The sequence below is a fragment of the Stegastes partitus genome, unplaced genomic scaffold (assembly GCF_000690725.1).
Source record: "Stegastes partitus isolate 25-593 unplaced genomic scaffold, Stegastes_partitus-1.0.2 Scaffold1926, whole genome shotgun sequence".
Classification (NCBI taxonomy): Eukaryota; Metazoa; Chordata; class Actinopteri; family Pomacentridae; genus Stegastes; species Stegastes partitus.
Window position 1 is genome coordinate 2703 of NW_007579657.1, and position 17570 is coordinate 20272.

A 17570-nucleotide genomic window follows, 5' to 3' on the forward strand; every position below is an offset into this window, starting at 1 on the left:
AAACTGAAGGCCACGTTTAAAGCATCTGAGGAACTGTTGCACATGAAAGCCAGAAATTTACGCTGTTGTTTCTCATCACGCCATTGATTCAGAATCTACAATACCGGACGAGTAAATCCTGCTTCAAGGTAAACTCTGAAGCAGTTACCATGAATACACATGAGCTCAGACTATCTGCAAAGGCCAGCTGTCACATTGGTCTTTAAGTTTGTTCCCAATGGAGCACAAAGCAGGAGAATTCATTTTGATCTCATCAAACAGTTTCCACAATGAATGTGAGATTAAATTTGTAAAAGTTATTTTCATTCACCTTTCATAAGTGATGGAGCAGGTACGACACGCTGTACGTATGCGCTCCCATCTGTCTCAGTCGCAAGAAGCGAGGACTCGGCCAATGTTTAACTATTATTATTCTCATGATTATTATAGAAACTGTTTGATAGGATCAAAATGAACGCTGTTGCTTTGCGCTCTGTTGGGAATAAACTTGGCCTTTAAGACCAACGTCACAAGCTGGACTCAAAGTTAAAATGTGAGTAAATGTTCATTTATAGTCACTGCTTAACAGTTAAACTTCAAGCATCTCTTCCAATAAGTACGTGGCCGCCAGTTCACAGTTTACTGCCGTTTAAATTCACCGCAAGTTACCTGGACTCACTGTTGCAGTACCATCTTCGACCACAAACAAGCAGACTATAGGAAGCAACTACATTCTAGGGGGGCGCTTTTGCACACATTTGCCAAATGATTAACCCCATGCTGCGTTAGTGGAGATGCTTCACAATCACAGGTGTACAAACAACTCAAAGCTCAAATTAATTAACCAAGTTCCCAGAAAGAGAAAGGGAAAGTTTACCAGGTTGATGCTGGTGCACAATTAGGTCTATTTGTCAAGGAGTTACAGCAGCTAAGACCATAAAAAACAAAAAAAATGTAAAACTACTTTTGATTTAAGCATCACAGTGGCAATAAGGATCCCAGTGGTCTGATCCGTTTATACTGAAATTAATAAGTCAGAGGTACTGACAAGCAAGTCCAGAAAACATAGCTGTAGATTTTCCACTTTAAAAGACATTTAAATTCCTGCTCAAATCTGTGTACTCACCTGCATTTTCTTCACCTTTATGGGAAAGACAAAAATCTGCAGCCAGGTGATAATGGAGTATAATGCAGTGAAACTCTCAGGTGTTCTGTGTTGCTTTTAAATGTTTTTCTCCTCAAAATACATTTTTCTAACTCAATAATAACCCTGATGAATAATTTAGTCCTCGGTCATATTTGGTGTCTTTTGTTTGGGAAAAGCACTTTTTCACAATCAATTAAAAAGTAATTAATTTCATTTATAAATCTCTTGACCTGACTGTGTTTCAGCAGGTTTTCCACTCAGGTTCAAAACTTTCTACATATTCAGAACATGTCGCACATAGTTGTGTTTTACATGCAGAAGATTTAGTATTTTGTGCTGCAGATTTGTTTTTGCCTGCAATGTTTTCAGCTCTTGTTTTGTGACAATCATCATCTCCAAAAGGGCAACTACATGTCCTCACCAGTGGATGGCGCTATAGGCTAACATTCAGACCAGTAGGCTTCAGGATTGAAGGGGTTCCTGATGTTTTAGATGACAAAGAAAACACATGCTGTCCTTGGATATCTTTTTTTTTTAAATGTATTGTTCTAACAGGATTTCTGTTTGAGATGATTTTTGACATCGCTTAAATAAAAAATTAAAAAAGAGATGCCAGTATGTTATTGTAGATCAGTCGTGTTTCTTGTGTTTCTGCTGTTCTTGCGAGTGGATTTGAAGTTTTCTTTGCAAAACTTGCAGAATAGACTCAAACTTCACCAGTTTTTCTCTAAACCTTGTCAAGTAGAATATGTTGATGAAATAAAAACATTTAAGAAGTTAATCATTATCTCAGTGATACTGGACTCTATTGCATCAGATTGTGCAGACGTAACTGTCATTGCGTCACTTTCCCTGAAATGTAATTGATCATTACTTGAATCTTTATATAATTAATTGATTAGATTTTTGCACGACTTTTAAGAGGACAAGTGTCATTTAAAAAAAAAAAAAAAAGCCCCTCCTACTTGCTTAAACTAAATTATGGTATCAATATGTGATTAGATGTCATTTGATTAAAACCACTGATTTGCTAAATCATCTGCTGCGTTTATGCTTCTGTGTGTGATTTCCTAAAATCCTTCGTAGCCCAGAAAGTCATTTACAACGTGAAGCTGTTATGTATGGAGCAGTGAGGGCACCAAATTACCAAAAGAAAAAAGAAAAAAGAAGAATAAATAAAATAAAAAAATAAATAATGTGGCAATATACAGCAATATTAATCAAAAATGAATCCATAAAAGAAAAGGCTAATAAAAGTAGAAATATAAAGACAAATAAATAAAATAATTTGAAAAATGTAAATGTCATTATTTTTATTTTTATTTTTAGTAAATTAAATTTTTACATGTATTTATTTTTTATGATTTTTTAAAAAATGTATTATATTTTCATTTATTTTCTTTTTTTTTTTAAATTTTTAATTTTTTTATGCTAGGAAGTAATTGTCAGTATAAATAGATTGCCGTTCTCGGTGTGTGTGTATTCAGTAAATCACATTTAACTTAATTAAGAACATTGTTTATTCAACAGTGGATCTTCAGTAATAAATAAATGCACAGATCATTCATTCCACAACAAAATCGAGGGGAAACTGTTTTGTTTTATATGTATACATAAGTATGTGTATGTATAGATATAAAATAGTCCAGGTGGAGGATTGATATTGCCATGACGGGTGGACAGCGTCGACCGGACACAGACACAGTCGGGACAGACGGACCAACACAGAGAGGCAGACAGTCGGACGGGTACGGATCACACACATGTGTACAAAGTATTGCATTTTTCACTCATCGGCTCTCTATCGTCTCTCTCTCTGGATGTCGTTCTCTCTCTAAGCGGACAAAGAAGTCAGTCTGAGCGTCGCCGTGATGTGCAAATCAATCAGAAATTACAAATACAGTATTGCATCACTTCAAAGTGCTACAGAGATAGGTGCCGACAATCTTCGAAAACAGAAAAAAGGTTCGTTGTCTTTGAAACCGTGTGTGTGTGTGTGTGTGTGCAGCTCTCATACATGAGGACTCGGGTATAAAAGCATTGGAGTTTCTTTTTTTTTTTGCCTTCAAGCACAGTGTAGAAGAGCTTCACCTGGTCAGGAGCAGAAGCAAAATCTAGAACTGTGATTCAAAGTTATGTTTTGGTTTGACGTCCTGAACAGTCGCTGCTGTTTCTGAATGGACTGTAAGTAGAATATTGCAAAGTGCTATGAAGGGAGTTATCTTTAGAAAAGAAAAGGTTTTATTGTAAAGTTGCACTGAGATCGTAGGCTACAGCACACCGACTGTATGTTCACAATCCTTCATTTTGTCTCCTTTTATTCTGTATGGATTTAAAAAATGAAATTAATTAGATGTGGATGTCTGAACGTCTGTGACAAAAAATCTGATGCTACATGCCGGTAGTAAAATTTGACCACAGAATTTTAAAAAACGGTTTCTCAAATTCAAAATGTAGTTTTTACATCTGACATATTTTGTTGTTGTAGTTTTTTGTTCCTGCACGATTAATTTTAAATCCATTTTTTTTTAAAATGTTGTGCATTTTTGCTTTTATTCAGGAGGGAACATGGCAGGAAATGCAGGAGAATGGGGTTCGAGCTGGATCCCATGTGGGTCGCCCTCCTTTTATTTTATTTTTAGATCTAAATATTCATTAAGGGTTGAGAAAATTCCATGTTTTCGTAGTTTGGGGAAGTTTATTGAACTGCTCCTTTAAATATGTGGCAAAGTGAATCCACTCCTGCCCATCATGTGTGTGTTTGTGTGGCTGAGAGAAGACAGACAGAGAAGCTTTTGCTCTGGTGACACTGTGGAATAAGAGTCTGTGCTGCGCTGGGAAAATGCTGAAACTAGTTCAGAAACATTCAGCAATTTCTAGCAGCTACTGAAAAAAAAAGAAAAAGCTAAAAGAAAACAACACCCCACTGGCAGATCCAGGGACACGTGGATCCACAGGACACCTTTATGAACAAGGCACAAACACCTTAAAGGACCGTATGCTGATGATGCACCTTTTAGCCCACGAGTCTAAAAAAACAGCGATCTTCCAAAAGCAGCTAGTAAGAGCCGACGTTTTCTTTAAAAATCAACTCGCTGAGAGGAACTGAAAGCAAGGCCTTAAAAGTTAAGTTTTGGAAAATCATCAGCAGTAAAGAATATTCACAATGGATTAAAAAATACAGAACCACCAGCACGGTCCTTTAAGCGGCTGTCTTCCAGGGCGACGGCGCTCTAAAAATCTGATCTAAAAAAAGGAGAATCCAGGAGAAGACGAGAGAACGACGCATGCTCGGCCACCGAGTTTTAAGACTCTCGTCTTTGTTTTTCAGCCCTTTCATCCAAAACAACTTTCTTTTGTGATGTAACTGAAAGGGGTTTCCTAAAGCGCGTGTCAGGGGCTTTCCCGGTCCACTTACACGGGTCTTTATTTGGCATCTTATTTTATTTATTTAGCTTCTCCGCCGAGGAGACGAGGAGCAGGGCGGCGGGGAGGGGGTGAAGATGAGAGGCAGGGATGAGGGGATGAGGGGATGAGGGGAGGAGTATAAAAGGATGAAAAGGAGATGAGAGGAAGAAGGGGTGGTCGGGGGGAGAAGGTGTGGTGGTGGTGGAGGAGGAGGGGGAGAGGAAGAGGACGTATGAAAGACAGGAAGCTCCGGTCGGATCGCCGGCGGAGCACCTGTCAGCGAAGAGGCTCCTGCTTTCTATCAGCGTCTCCTCCCCTCTTTTTTCCATCCATCTCTTTTGTCTGGCAACAGGAGGGACACCCGAAAGAGGAGGGGGAGAGAGCGGGTGCTTAAAATTCCTCCTTCCTTCCTGTGTCCATCTCCTCTCCTAAAGACCTGTCGTCGCCATAGCAACAGCCCCTGTCTTCATACTGAGCTTATTCAGTTGGTAGTCATGAATGTGTTTGTGTGTGTGTGTGTGTGTGGGAGAGAGAGAGGGAGAGGGCGAGAGAGAGAGAGAGAGTGTGTGTTGCTGTTGCCTCCCCGTGTCAGCGTTGTGTGTCAGTGTGACTCTGTGCATGTTGTTGTTGTTGTTGTTGTTTTGTGGAGGAAGAGGGCGAGTAAACATCAGTCCAACACTCCATGTGAAACAAAAAAGCCGCTTCGTTTTTGGTCGGTGTGAAGAAACCCCGTGTTGAAGTGGAAGGAGCGTCGGCTGGTTTGGAAAGTTTTTCATCAGTCTTTTGAGTTTTTGAATCAGGCACCGTGACGCTTCTCGCCTCCCCGCCCCTGGAAGCATGTACATACTGCAGTGGTCAGCGGGACCGGCAGCTCCCCCGGCCCAGTCTGTGCTCGCGTCGGTGGAGGGAAGGCTGCGATTGGCTGTCCATCAGCAGCCGGGGGAGGTCGTGATGGGGCTGTGGTGCAGGTACGCCGGGTTCACCACCGACACCGGGAAGTTGAAGATGAACGGGGAGGTGGGCGTCGCCACCGTCGAGGCGGTCGTCGCCGTCGACTTGGGTCCGAGCAGCGGGCTGGCCGTGGCGGCCGCTTCGGCGGCGCACGAGGTGGCGAGGAGCTGCGACTCGAACTGCAGCAGCTGGCCCATGAAGCTGAAGTTGGGGGAGATGATGCTGCGGCGCCGGCGCACAAACTCAAACGCTTCGTCCAAACGCACCCGCTTCCGCTTCATCAGGTAGGCGAGGCAGATGGTGGCGGAGCGGGAGATGCCTGCTTGACAGTGGACCAGAACCCGTCCACTGGAGTCCCGGACTGAGTCTGAGGAGAGAGACGGGTCAAAGGTCAGAAGGTTTCCACTAACAACACACACAAGGCAGCTTTCAGAAGCACAGATCTCCAGAATGAAACATCTCAGCAACTTTCAAGCGACTGCAATAAATGTCATCGATGGTCGCCAAAGGATCAGGAGTAAGTCTGGTGAGCAGGAGGAAGTTCTCACTAAAGTCTCAACAACCGCTACAGGAATCAGGATGAAGTGTTTCCTTTACACACCGTCAGTTCACAACACGAGTCATCTCAGCGCTTCACACATCGAGCTCAACACCTGACGATATTAAATTATAGAAAGAAACCCAACGAGTTCAATGAATCTATTTGAGCAAGACAACAAAAAGAACTTTTCCTTTTAACAGGAAGAAACCTGCAGCAGAACCAGGCTCAGGATGGGTAGACGTCTGCCTCGACTGGTCGGGTTGAGGGTGGAAGGAGTGAAATCAGAACTTTGAATCATCCAGAACTGGTGTCAACAAACAATGAAACGCAAACACACTGAATTTAAAAGTACAGCTGCTTGATCTAGATAGATGCAGCTTTGTTTTTATGGTATAGCACATTTAGAACGAATTTCATCAGACTGAAGATATCATATAGATATTTTTTCCTTAAAGCAAAGGGCTCCAAGCATGTTGGTAATTTGAAAAGGAGATTTCCATCCGTCCATCCAGCTCTGTGGCACCAGTTAGCTGCAAATCTCCATCAACATTAAACGTACAAAACCAAAAACTAAGCAGCAGTCGACGGCATATTTCCAGCAGTCCTTCACGCTTGCAAACCCAAACTAAACTAATGCTGAAGCAATTTGTGGTGCAAAGAAATAAATTAAATAGTTTTAGCTTCTTAGTATCTGCAGGTTTTTTCTTAATCTTTTATAATTTGGTTTTATTTTTGTTTGGACAAATCGTGACACAGAAGGAGGTCACCTTGGTCTCTGGGATGTATTTAGGACATTTCTTGGGCTAAATAATTACAGACTGATTGAGAAAATTACGTAGAAATGTGTAAGCGATTAACAAAAACAATCAAACCAGCAGCGTTTTGTCTTCATCGTTCACAGCCGTCAGCCCAGAACGTGCCTTTGTCACAGCCTGCGACTATTTTAAACGCGACAGATGCACGGTGACGCTCTTCCTCAAACCCTTCTCGTTTCCTCTCCCCCGCGCTCTCAGGCCCTCCCCTCGCTGCACAGTCGAGCCGATAACTAACCTCAAAGTGAGAAAGCAGCAAATCGCATTTTAACTGAAACACACAAGTGCAACATTTGAGTCATCAGCCGTCTCTTTCACACTTCCTCCCCTGGTCCTATTTATGGCTCTGCCGCTTTAAGTGCGTCGGGCTGCTGCGTGCCGTTGCTCTGTTATGGAGAATAACCGGATTTAGGTAATAGTTTGATTAAAGCATTTACAGTAACTTCGTTTCCCCCCCTAAACAGCTTCCGTTTGCACGATTAGTTAGTGAGCGTGAGCGGAGGCCTGCAGGAAATTAGAACGCAAAGAACGTAAAAGAAAGAAGCTTCCAACTAAGTATAAAGACTTCACCCCACAACCTCTTGGACACAGAATTACACGAGACCGATTAGACGCCTGATATCTTTTATTTCATCGCAGTTTTTTATTGTTTCTCTCTTTGAAACCCGTCTTTCACACACAAACAGACAGATTTCAGGTAACTCCACCACAGCGTCTGTTCACCCGGTAACAGTGGATGAGTCAGACTCTGGTCCCACAGCAGCTAACTATGACGCATACCAGCACCTACACACACACACACATCAGAGCTCTCACAACACACACACTCACAGCGTCTACACACGGCCTCTACACACAGCATGGGTATGCAAAGCAAGAGCCTGTAATGATAAATACACAAAAACAAGACGCAGAGAGAGATCACTGATCGGGATGTTTTATCACTCCACGTTCGTATTACGTCATTTTTTATTTTTTATTCTTTCCCCTCCTCCTTTTGGTTCTGCGCCTCGGCTCAGTCTGCTGAGATGTGTGTGATTAAGTGCCTGCCTGGAAATAATAATTTGTGACAGATTCCAGGGAATAAATTAAGATTTGTCATCATCTGTCTGCTTTATGTGCGCAGTGACTTTGGAACATGAAAGCTTTTCCGTGGCAGTTCTCTGAAAGCTGCTTTCTGGGAAGAAAAAAAAACACACAACTCCAGACGAGGAGCGGTGTTTGAAATTAGTTTGACGGTAATAGAAGGAGAGGACTGCCGCACGAGCCGCCGTTTTTCGGAAACTACGTCAACAGAAAATGCAGAAGAAGAAGAAGAAGAAGAAGGGACACGACGGTCCCGCCCACACTGTTTGATTGACAGGTGATGTCAAGGAGGGGATGCAGAAACGAAAACGAAAACAATCAGCAGATCAAGTGGAAATAAGCTCCAACTGCAGCCCTGCGTGTCTTGTCATGATTATTTAATAGGTCAAAGACACTTTACGACGATTAACATTTTAAACTGTGTGACCTAAAAACAAAGCTGGAGGCTGAGAGAGGCTCGATTCATTTGAGGATCTACACCACGAGGATGCATTTGTTCTGCTCGGACCCCACACACACAGTCAGCACACTGACCTATGAACTCGATGGCCTCCAGGAACCAGCAGCTGATGTCCTCTTTGTGGTTGTCCTCCACGGGGATGCACTTGTACTGGTAAGCCCCCTCAAAGTGGTTGGGGCAGTTGGCCGACACGTTCAGCAAGGCGGAGATCCCGATGCCGTCCAGAACCTCTTTCTTTGAGGCGTGCATGGCGCTGCCAAGGTAGAGGAACGGGAGGATCTCAACCGGGCCGCCCTGGTAAAACCCCCCAAAGAAAGACAAAACAGAAGAGAACATGATGATTAATTTAATATTTCCCCATTAAACAGCAATTAAGAGACGGGTTTACTGCAACAGCCTCAGCAAGCGAGTCTTTATCCACCGAGTCATTTAATAAAGAGGCATCTCTGGACCCGGTCGGCCAGTGGAGCCACGTCGGAGCGAGTCCGGCTGAAATGAGAGCCAGCGTACACGCCAAGACAAAGGATCTAGTGTCTCGGAGAGCAGCACAGACCAGACGCCAGATGACTTCAGTATAAGCGTGACCTGGCTTAATTTTTTATTTTTATTTTTTTTCAAATCACATTAGCGACGCTTCTCGTCGGACAGCAGCAGCTTGTTATCCGTGTGAATAATGCAGCTCATCCGATATGGGCCATTTAGTTTGTCAGTTGCTGTCTGGGGCCGAGTCGGAAGAATGTTTGCGAGAATTCAGGGGCGAATATCTGCATGTTTGTAACGTGTCCGTTTGTGTCATGCTTTGTTGAGGAAGTGTAATTTTCTACGCTTCTTCTGGGAAAAGAAGAAAAAAAAAAGAAAAACCAGCAGCATTTCCTCAGAATGTGCTCTGCAGCACGTGTCTGCAGCTGCTGCTCTGGAAACGTACTCCTGCTAATGTGCTGCAGATAAGGACGGAGCAACAAGGACATGCAAGCATCTGAAGAGCCATAAAAATACTGCTCCTTATAGGTTTTGGTTAAATATAATAATTGATTCAATGAGCACCAGATTAAAACATAAATCTTTCATCTAAAATATCTTCACTGCACACATGAAAAAAAACACATTTCCTGCACTACACAAAGAAAAAAAAGCGACACATCCCCGGTGTTTAGTTAATCCTCAATCACATCCCAGAGCGTGTTCTCATGTAACTGTTTACTGGATCCGAGAGGTCAGCTGGCCGGCGGCGGTCCATACCGGCAGCGCGACTTATTGACAGAAGCTTCTGTCTGTTTATGTCACCGCTGCTGACGAACTCGGTACTGACACAGCGTCAGGAAATGATCAATACTGCTAAGAGATGTAATGCGAGGAGAGGGAGGGTGAGGGGGAAATACCGAGAGAGAGGGAGAGAGATGCTCGACTTTACTCTCCACATCCACCGGAAGCTGCAGAATTCCTTGATTTAAAATGCACCTGACGGTACGGCAAAGACTATCAAGCAAATCTTTTCTTGCTAAGACAACACACAGAGGCCGGGTTGTCTCTTCCTGCTGCATTCCAGCCGAATTAAGCCCATGTGACTGTGAGCGCTGCACACAACCAGCAAAACAAGGCCACCCGGCTCACACCAGTGATGCAGAGGTGAGTCAGGGATGAACCAAGACGGATGTGATTACTAATCCCAACAATTTTCAGGAAATTTTTCTTGCGCATTACGTCGTTTGCTGACTAAAGAGTTCATCAGTTCACCTTTGATGGTTTAAATTCTGCAAACGGGTGAGGCGACGTGGGAAAGTTGACATCGGCTGAGCTGCCCTTGAGCAAAGCAAACAACCTGCAGTGTTTGCACTCGGGAGCGAGCAAAACTGAAGCTGAGTTCACGAGATAAAAAACTAATCAGGACGTCTTCAAGTCATATTTAATCATTTAAATACCAAAGGTGAACGCCAAACACACACAAAAACCCTGTAAATGTTACACAGAATGCTCTAAACCTAACTTATCTGTCATATTTAAGCACACAGAGGCTGCTGGATGTTAGTCATGTCCTGTTTGCAGCCTGAAAAAAGCTGGAGGAGGCTTTACTCAGATGTCAGGATGCAGCCTACCTGGTCATTGTGCGGCGTTCCACACGACGAACAGGCCGAGTCGATGCTGGACTGGCTGGTGAGGAACGGTAAGGATTTGGTCTTTAGACAAAACTCCGGATACTCTGAGAAAAATCTGTCGTATCCCCCTAAAAAGAAAAGACATCACGGTCAAATATGATGCGTCACACGCGGGGCTTTGTTGTAGGGAAGGGAGTGGGGAATACCTTTAATTATTAACAGTACATCTGAAGTCATCCTACAGTCAGACGTAGGAGATTAAATTCACCAGCGAGCATATAGACGAGGAACATGACGGAAACAGAGGCTTATTGTTTGAGGTTTGAACGCACACAATGGAGCAGATGCACACTTCAGGACAAAAGAAGGCTGATAGCACACATTCAACATCCAGGCACGATCTGCACCGGGATCTTCTCTCAGTTAGTCTGACGTGAAGTCTATCAAAGCGACCTCTGACCTAATCTGTCCTGTGTGCCGTGGATTTGAAAACAATTTCATCATCCCTTTGCTTTTTTATGATTATATATATTTTTACATCCTGACCACTGCTCTCTGCTGCTGCAGCTCAAGGATCAACTAAATGTCATCTTCTACAAGCTACACATTTTGTGCTTCAAGGCGTCTGCATCATTAGGATGCACACACAAAAAAAAAGAAAAAGAAAAAAGAATGCGCCACAGCTTGCAGCAGCTTTGGTTGTCAGATTTCCTGCAGTCTAAATACAGGCAGGGTGAATCCAGTGTTGCTTCTCTTTTTAAACATTTAGGGGGTTTATTTAGATTTTACTGCTTCCCATCTGTAATTTTACCCCAAAGCTTTGCTGAAATGATCATGTGTGTCCTGCGAGTCCCTCCGGTTTGATGTGGCTTCTACGCATCAGCATTACCTCATTCACTCAGCTCACAGCCATTGGTCTGTGTGTGGATGTGTGTGTAGCTGTGAGTGAGTGAGAGTGTGTGTTGTAAAACCAAAAAAATAAAAATAATACAGCAGTGAATGGAAACAGAGGCAGGATATTTCAACATCTATATCAAATAATATTATCTCATGGCCTGTATAGGATGCTGGAATATCTACTTATATGAGGATATTTGTCAAATTTGGGACTATTATTATTATATGATGTCAGTAAATTATCATTTACAGAAACATGTAATCTTGAGTGTAGTTTTTAGTTTTTGTTTTTAGTCATTTTTGACTGATGTAGTGGCTTTTTCAAAACAAAAGATTTTTTAAAAAGGCTTATAATTGTAATAAAATGACAATAACTGGTATAATCCAGATTAATGCATCAGTTAATGTGATTTACTATCATATGTTATGATTTTTTTATTCCTTTTTGTTGCTCTAAATCAAATAATACGCATCAGGGACGTTCAGTTTGTTGCTCCAGCTGCAAAAATGAAGCTGAATCCTTGATTTTTTTTTCTTCTTTCTTATAACATATTGATGTCACTGGAATAAATCTTCAATGTAGGAGCAGCAGCGCTTGTATTTACCTTTGAGCAGGTAAATGTCCGAGCCGGAGGAGTCCCTGCACAGCGCGTTGAGCACCAGAGTCAGAGTGCTGTCCTCCTTCACCGACTCCGCGTCCGGCGTCCTCTCGTCGTACAGCACCACGGCCGAGTACATCCCAGAGCGCAGGCGGCCCCGGACCTCCTCGTCCCCGGCCAGGACCTGGTCCAGGCTGAGCACGGAGCCCTTGGCCCGGCGGCGGACGATGGTGTTGCAGCGGGCGTTGACGGCGCCGCGGATGTGTCCGGCGCTGAAGGCGAGGAAGGAGCGGCAGTCGAGCAGCAGGCACTTGGCGCTGTCGTCCTTCAGGAGCCGCTTCAGCACCGTGCAGTCCATCTCGCACAGCTCCTCCATCGCAAAACGCTCGGTGCGGGCAGTGTAATTGCTTTCACGGTCGTTAATCTTCCTCTCCTCCAACCAAAAATATAAAATGAATAAAAAAACACCACCGCTCCGGACGTGGAGAAGACGCACGGGTCCTGCGCACGGATTCCCCTCCTTCGCGCTTCTCCTCTATCCGCGCATCGTCTTCTCCATTCAACCTTCCTTTCTTTCTGCCTGTCTCCTTCTGAGTGTTTCTCCACAGGACTCTTCTTTCTCTTTTTTCCCTTTTCTTTTCTTTTTTTTTTTTTTTTTATGAATGGCTGCATCGCGTCACGGCGGAGGTGACGTCAACCGGCAGCAGCCAATCACAGAGCGTCCAGCTACCCGTGCCCCTTCCTCCTCTGCCGTTCATTCATAAAAAAAAAACAAAAACAGACATCAATGAAACGAGACGGAGATGATTAGACTCTATAAGGATACGGCGGCCATTCCTCAACCAGCTCAGGGACACAACACGAGAAAGAAGTTAAAGATGTTTTTCTTTTTAAGGCTCAGTTTTAAAAAAGCAGCTGAAGTGAGTTTAAATAAGCTATTAGCTCCTGAGCTTTATTTTGGAAATCTATCAACAACATAGTGGCTCTATTTAATTAATTTATCCTATTTTAAAGCTGTGTATTATGTAGTCAGGGTTCTACAGCCTGCATGTGGTTCAATGAGAGAATTAAAGTCTGAAGATTCTGATTAATTTTTATTTTTTTTGCTCACAAATGCTACTGTACATTCCCTCATCAATATTTCTACATACAAAAACATCTGTCCAGTATCAGTGTATGTAGGAACCCATACAACATCACAGACATGTGCAGTTTGTGCACTATTTGAACATCCACACATGGATGAATCTCTGCCCCCTCTGCTCAGAACATCCTTCAATCGGAGCTAAAAATGTCAGAACTCATCTCCCTTGAAGCCTTTCGCTCTTTCCTAAAAGATGGACAACAGAATTCCTTTGCCTGTGTTTTTAATTGTTACCAAAGTCATCACTCCTCCTGCCCTTTATCCGCTTCCTGTCTGTGCTGTCCATTTGTAATGTTTACTTTGTGACTGTTGTGTTTATTTGTGGACGTGTGCTGCTGCCTGTCTTGGCCAGGTCACGCTTGTGAAAGAGGTTTCGATCTCAGTGGGTCCTTTTATCTGGTTAAATAAAGGTAAAATAAAATAAATAAGAATCAGTACATTCTCTACCCAGGTTCCCTACACTGCAAATCAACCAACTGTGGGAATAACAGATGCTTAGCTTGTCTCATATCTAGCAAAACAAACTCATAAAATAACCGTTTCCAACCTGCCTGGTTGTTATCAGTTCTATTTTATACTGTACTTTGACTCTTTAGCCTTTTTAAAATGGTAAATACCAGCAATTCTGCATTTTATTCCTTCGACCAGCACATTAATTACAGGGTTTTTTGCAGATTAGTTTCCTTATTTTCCCTAAATGTCACATGAATAAAGCATCTATCTATCTATCTATCTATCTATCTATCTATCTATCTATCTATCTATCTATCTATCTATCTATCTATCTATCTATCTATGTAACCTTGACTATTTCCTCAGACTTAGCCTCTGGTTTAGTTCTATTTACTTTGGATCAACTGTGTTTGATTTCCTCTTGTTTATGGCTCAGTGCTTGAATGACTGCTTCACCTATAAATCACTCCGGCGGCGGCGGCAGCGGCGGCCTGCAGGTGGGCGCGCTTACGTATGTGCACGCACAGACGCCTGTGTGTGCGTGTGCAGGCCGGCCTATACGTCTGAGCGTGCATCTGTGTGTGTGTGTGGGTGTGTGTAATCCTACAAGCGGATGCAATTTGCATCTTCTATCACACGGCCTTAGCTGAGCGTGCTCAGGTATTTGCATGTTGATCTCATTTCCATGGTTACGAGAGGAAAGAGAGCAGTGATGACAGGAGGGGGGGGGGAGGAAAAAAGATGCAGACGCCCTGACACAAACAGACTGAGAGCGAAAACCAGGGAGATGCTGAAGGAGACAGATAGACTGACTGAGCTATTAAAACTGTTTTGTAAGTGAGGAAATGTGTGTGCATGTTTGAGTAACGGGCTGCCAACGCACGAGCGCACGGATCTGTGTTTCTCAGGGTTTTCAAAAGTTGTAAATCTGGTTTAAATTGATAAATATTCCAAGATGTGACTCATGAAATGTAATCTGAGACCACGAGCTGCTCGTTTCGAACTCATGGGAAAGTCTCGGTGTTTACTGTGTGTCGTGTTTTCTGCTAAAAATAAGACCATCTGTACTCGGCAAAGCCAAACCTCAATAAAGGAAATGTGGCAGCCAGTTGATGGCTGTAAGGCAACTATAGACATCTGAGGTTAACTGGAGCTTTTTGCATGACTTGAAAAATGTCTGTTATCAATATAAGAGGATACAAACGGCTTTGATTTTGCAGGATGAATGATAATATGACTGTTAAACGCATGTATATGTAGCATCTGTGCTCGGTTTTAGAATGACACTCACATAATGGAGATTTGAAAGACAACTGATGCAACAAAGGTCTAATATCTTGACTTTTAGTATCCTAAAATGCTGTTTCCTAGATTTCCTGGACCTCTCATGCTGGGAGTTTTGAAGCTCTTCTCACGCTTTCATAGCAAAACTTCATTATGCAACAAGAACTGACCAGGACCAGACAGCTGATCTTCATGTGTAAAGTCAAAACATCATCAGCTCAGTGATGTGGGCATAACTAAGAGCAAACCAACACAATAAGATCTGAGCAGCCTCAGAGCTCCTTGACATGATTCTCTGAATATCTGGAACCGTCCTGGAACAGAAACATGTTCCTTCATCTGGTGTTTTGATGACGACATCTGTATTAGCTGCTTGTCCAGTCATTTTTTTCCATCTTTTTTCTCTTTATTTGTAACCTGTCTGAAGGTTTAGATGCCTACAGATCCAGTTTTGCACAATCAAACCATTTTGTCCAAACCATCCTTGCAGAAGAGTCCGATCTGGGACTCTGTGAGGCGCAATGTGTCAAACGCAGTATATTCAGTTTGCAAAAAGGCAACACGAGCACTGCAGCGAAGCTAAAAGATGAATGAAAGGACTGTGAATGTTAAGACAGAGAGGTGAGAGAAGGTGAGATGGAAGAAAGGCAGAACGGAGGAGGAAGAGGAGGAGGAGATGACAAAGAGGAGGAGGAGGAGGAGGTGAAGGATGGATGGAAGAAAAAAAAAAAAGGATGATTAGTTTTACTGCCTCCAGTGTCCCCAGATCAACACACACATGCACACCACGCCGCATTACTATCAACCCCTAAACAATGCCTCCAACAGGCGGGATGGTGCTGCTGCCGTAGCAACAAGGGAGAGGTGTGGGAGGGCGGAGACAGCAGGCGGGGGACTGCGAGGGGATTGGCCAGAAAGAGACTCTGCACTGATGTCATCCCTTCCTCCCTCCGCTCTCGTGTCCATCCATTCATCCCCTCACATCACATCCCTCGCCTGCTGCATGCCGTCATCCGTCAATACAGTGGACAAGAGAGAGAGAGAGAGGGGAGAGGGAGGCAGAGGGAGGATATTTTGGTAAACATCTATCTTCCTCCTCCCTATATTTACTCCATCTTCCTCCCTCGTCCATCACTCTGCCCGTTTAGCCTCTCTCGTTCTCTCTCTCTCTGTAATGTCACTTTTTATTTTTGCCTATTCACAAGCGCCGTGCATGCATCAGTAGCACAACACGGCTGTACACGCAGCCTCCTCGCTCGTCCCTGAGCGTGCAGTACTGATATCGGAGGATACAGTAGGATTCATGCAGCTCAGATGCAACACATGCAAGCAAAGCACAGCAGGCTGACAGCACACAGACTGACAGCACAGTGACAGCAGCATAGTGCCGTTTACAGCTGTGGCTCTGCAGCCGTACAGCAGGTCGTCCATCACGGGCCGGCTCCTCCGGTCCACACGTCAAACCGTCCTTGAGCAAGACGCCGAACGCAACTGAGGGTTTACGATGCAGTTAACAGAGCTGACTACAAAAGAACTGTTCACTTAAAAACTGTGGGAAAAGTCCTCATTCCACTCACATGTTTGTGTGCAAAATATGAAGCTAAATTCTTACAGTTAGCTTAGCTTAGCATAAAGACAAGAAGGAAGAGACTGCTGACCTGGTTCCAAACGTATGTTCTTGTGGTTATAAGCTGGAGGTTGTGTGTTGTAGGAGTTATCGGCTCGTCCAGGGGTCACGTTGTCACCTGGAGGTCACCAGGAAACCACAAAGGAGTTATAAAATGCTTTAGAGGTGCTGCTAAGTGGAGTTTATGTTACACAAAATGATGAACTGTTGATTTGAATGAGCTCTAAATAAACAGCTGATATGTAATTCAGCTGGATTATTAAATGTACAGTTCAATGTGATCATTATTCATTCATCAGTGACCTGCCAGCTGCTGTTTGATGGTGAAAATCCTGCATATATGGAAAAGGCATAATTTAAAGACCAACATAAAATAAAAAACAGCACACACACACACACACACACACACACACATGCAGGCTTGTATCTGTGTGTATGCTGCATGTGTACACACACTCTAAATCTGTCCCCCTCTCTAATCCCGTAATCCAGCGGTTAAGCCTTGACTGAGTGCTGCCGCGTTTTCATGAATGAGTTTGTGTCGTTTGTCATGTGTTTGTCCTGACAGAGCAGCACAAGAGACAGAAAGTGTGTTTATGAGAGCGAATGTTCAAAAGAAAAAGCAGAATTAAATATACAAGATAAAATAAAAACGAAGAGATGCCACGAGGAGACGAGAGAGAGAGAAAAATAAACTTTAAAAAAGAAAGAGGGCAGCGAGCGGAGGGAGGCGGGATGAGTTGAGCAGCGGAAGTGGGCGAGCGGCGTGGTGGTGGTGGTGGTGGTGGTGGTGGGGGCTGTTTGGAGCTGATCTATATTTTCTCTTACTGACATGTTGATGCTCCTGCAGCTCAGGGATGAGTTTCCATTGCTGGCAAAGCAGTTTAACCTTTTCAGAGGAACGGTGGCAGCACAAAAACCATCATCTACTGCTTCTCTGGTGAAGCAAAAACATGAGAAAACTAGATTTGTTTCAGCTGTTTTACTTTTTGGTGAGATGCATCGTGTGTCATCATCATAATGTTTTTCACTTTGTTCTTGAATCAAAATGGCGCAGTCCAACCACAAGAAGCACAAAACACAGAAATT

The 17570-nt window shown here is 43.5% G+C and overlaps 1 protein-coding gene across 1 annotated transcript in view; it reads right to left on the bottom strand.

Moving 5' to 3' along the window:
* Positions 1 to 5113: 5113 nt before the first annotated feature.
* Positions 5114 to 17570, bottom strand: part of dusp4 (dual specificity phosphatase 4) — a 16252-nt gene continuing 3795 nt past the window's right edge. Inside the window, exons 2-5 of the mRNA XM_008303052.1 lie at positions 11980 to 12573; positions 10478 to 10605; positions 8459 to 8678; positions 5114 to 5852 (exon numbers count right to left, since the gene is read on the bottom strand). Coding sequence (XP_008301274.1) covers positions 5464 to 5852; positions 8459 to 8678; positions 10478 to 10605; positions 11980 to 12349 — 1107 coding nt within the window. The 5' untranslated portion in view covers positions 12350 to 12573 and the 3' untranslated portion in view covers positions 5114 to 5463. The remainder of the gene's footprint in view (positions 5853 to 8458; positions 8679 to 10477; positions 10606 to 11979; positions 12574 to 17570) is intronic.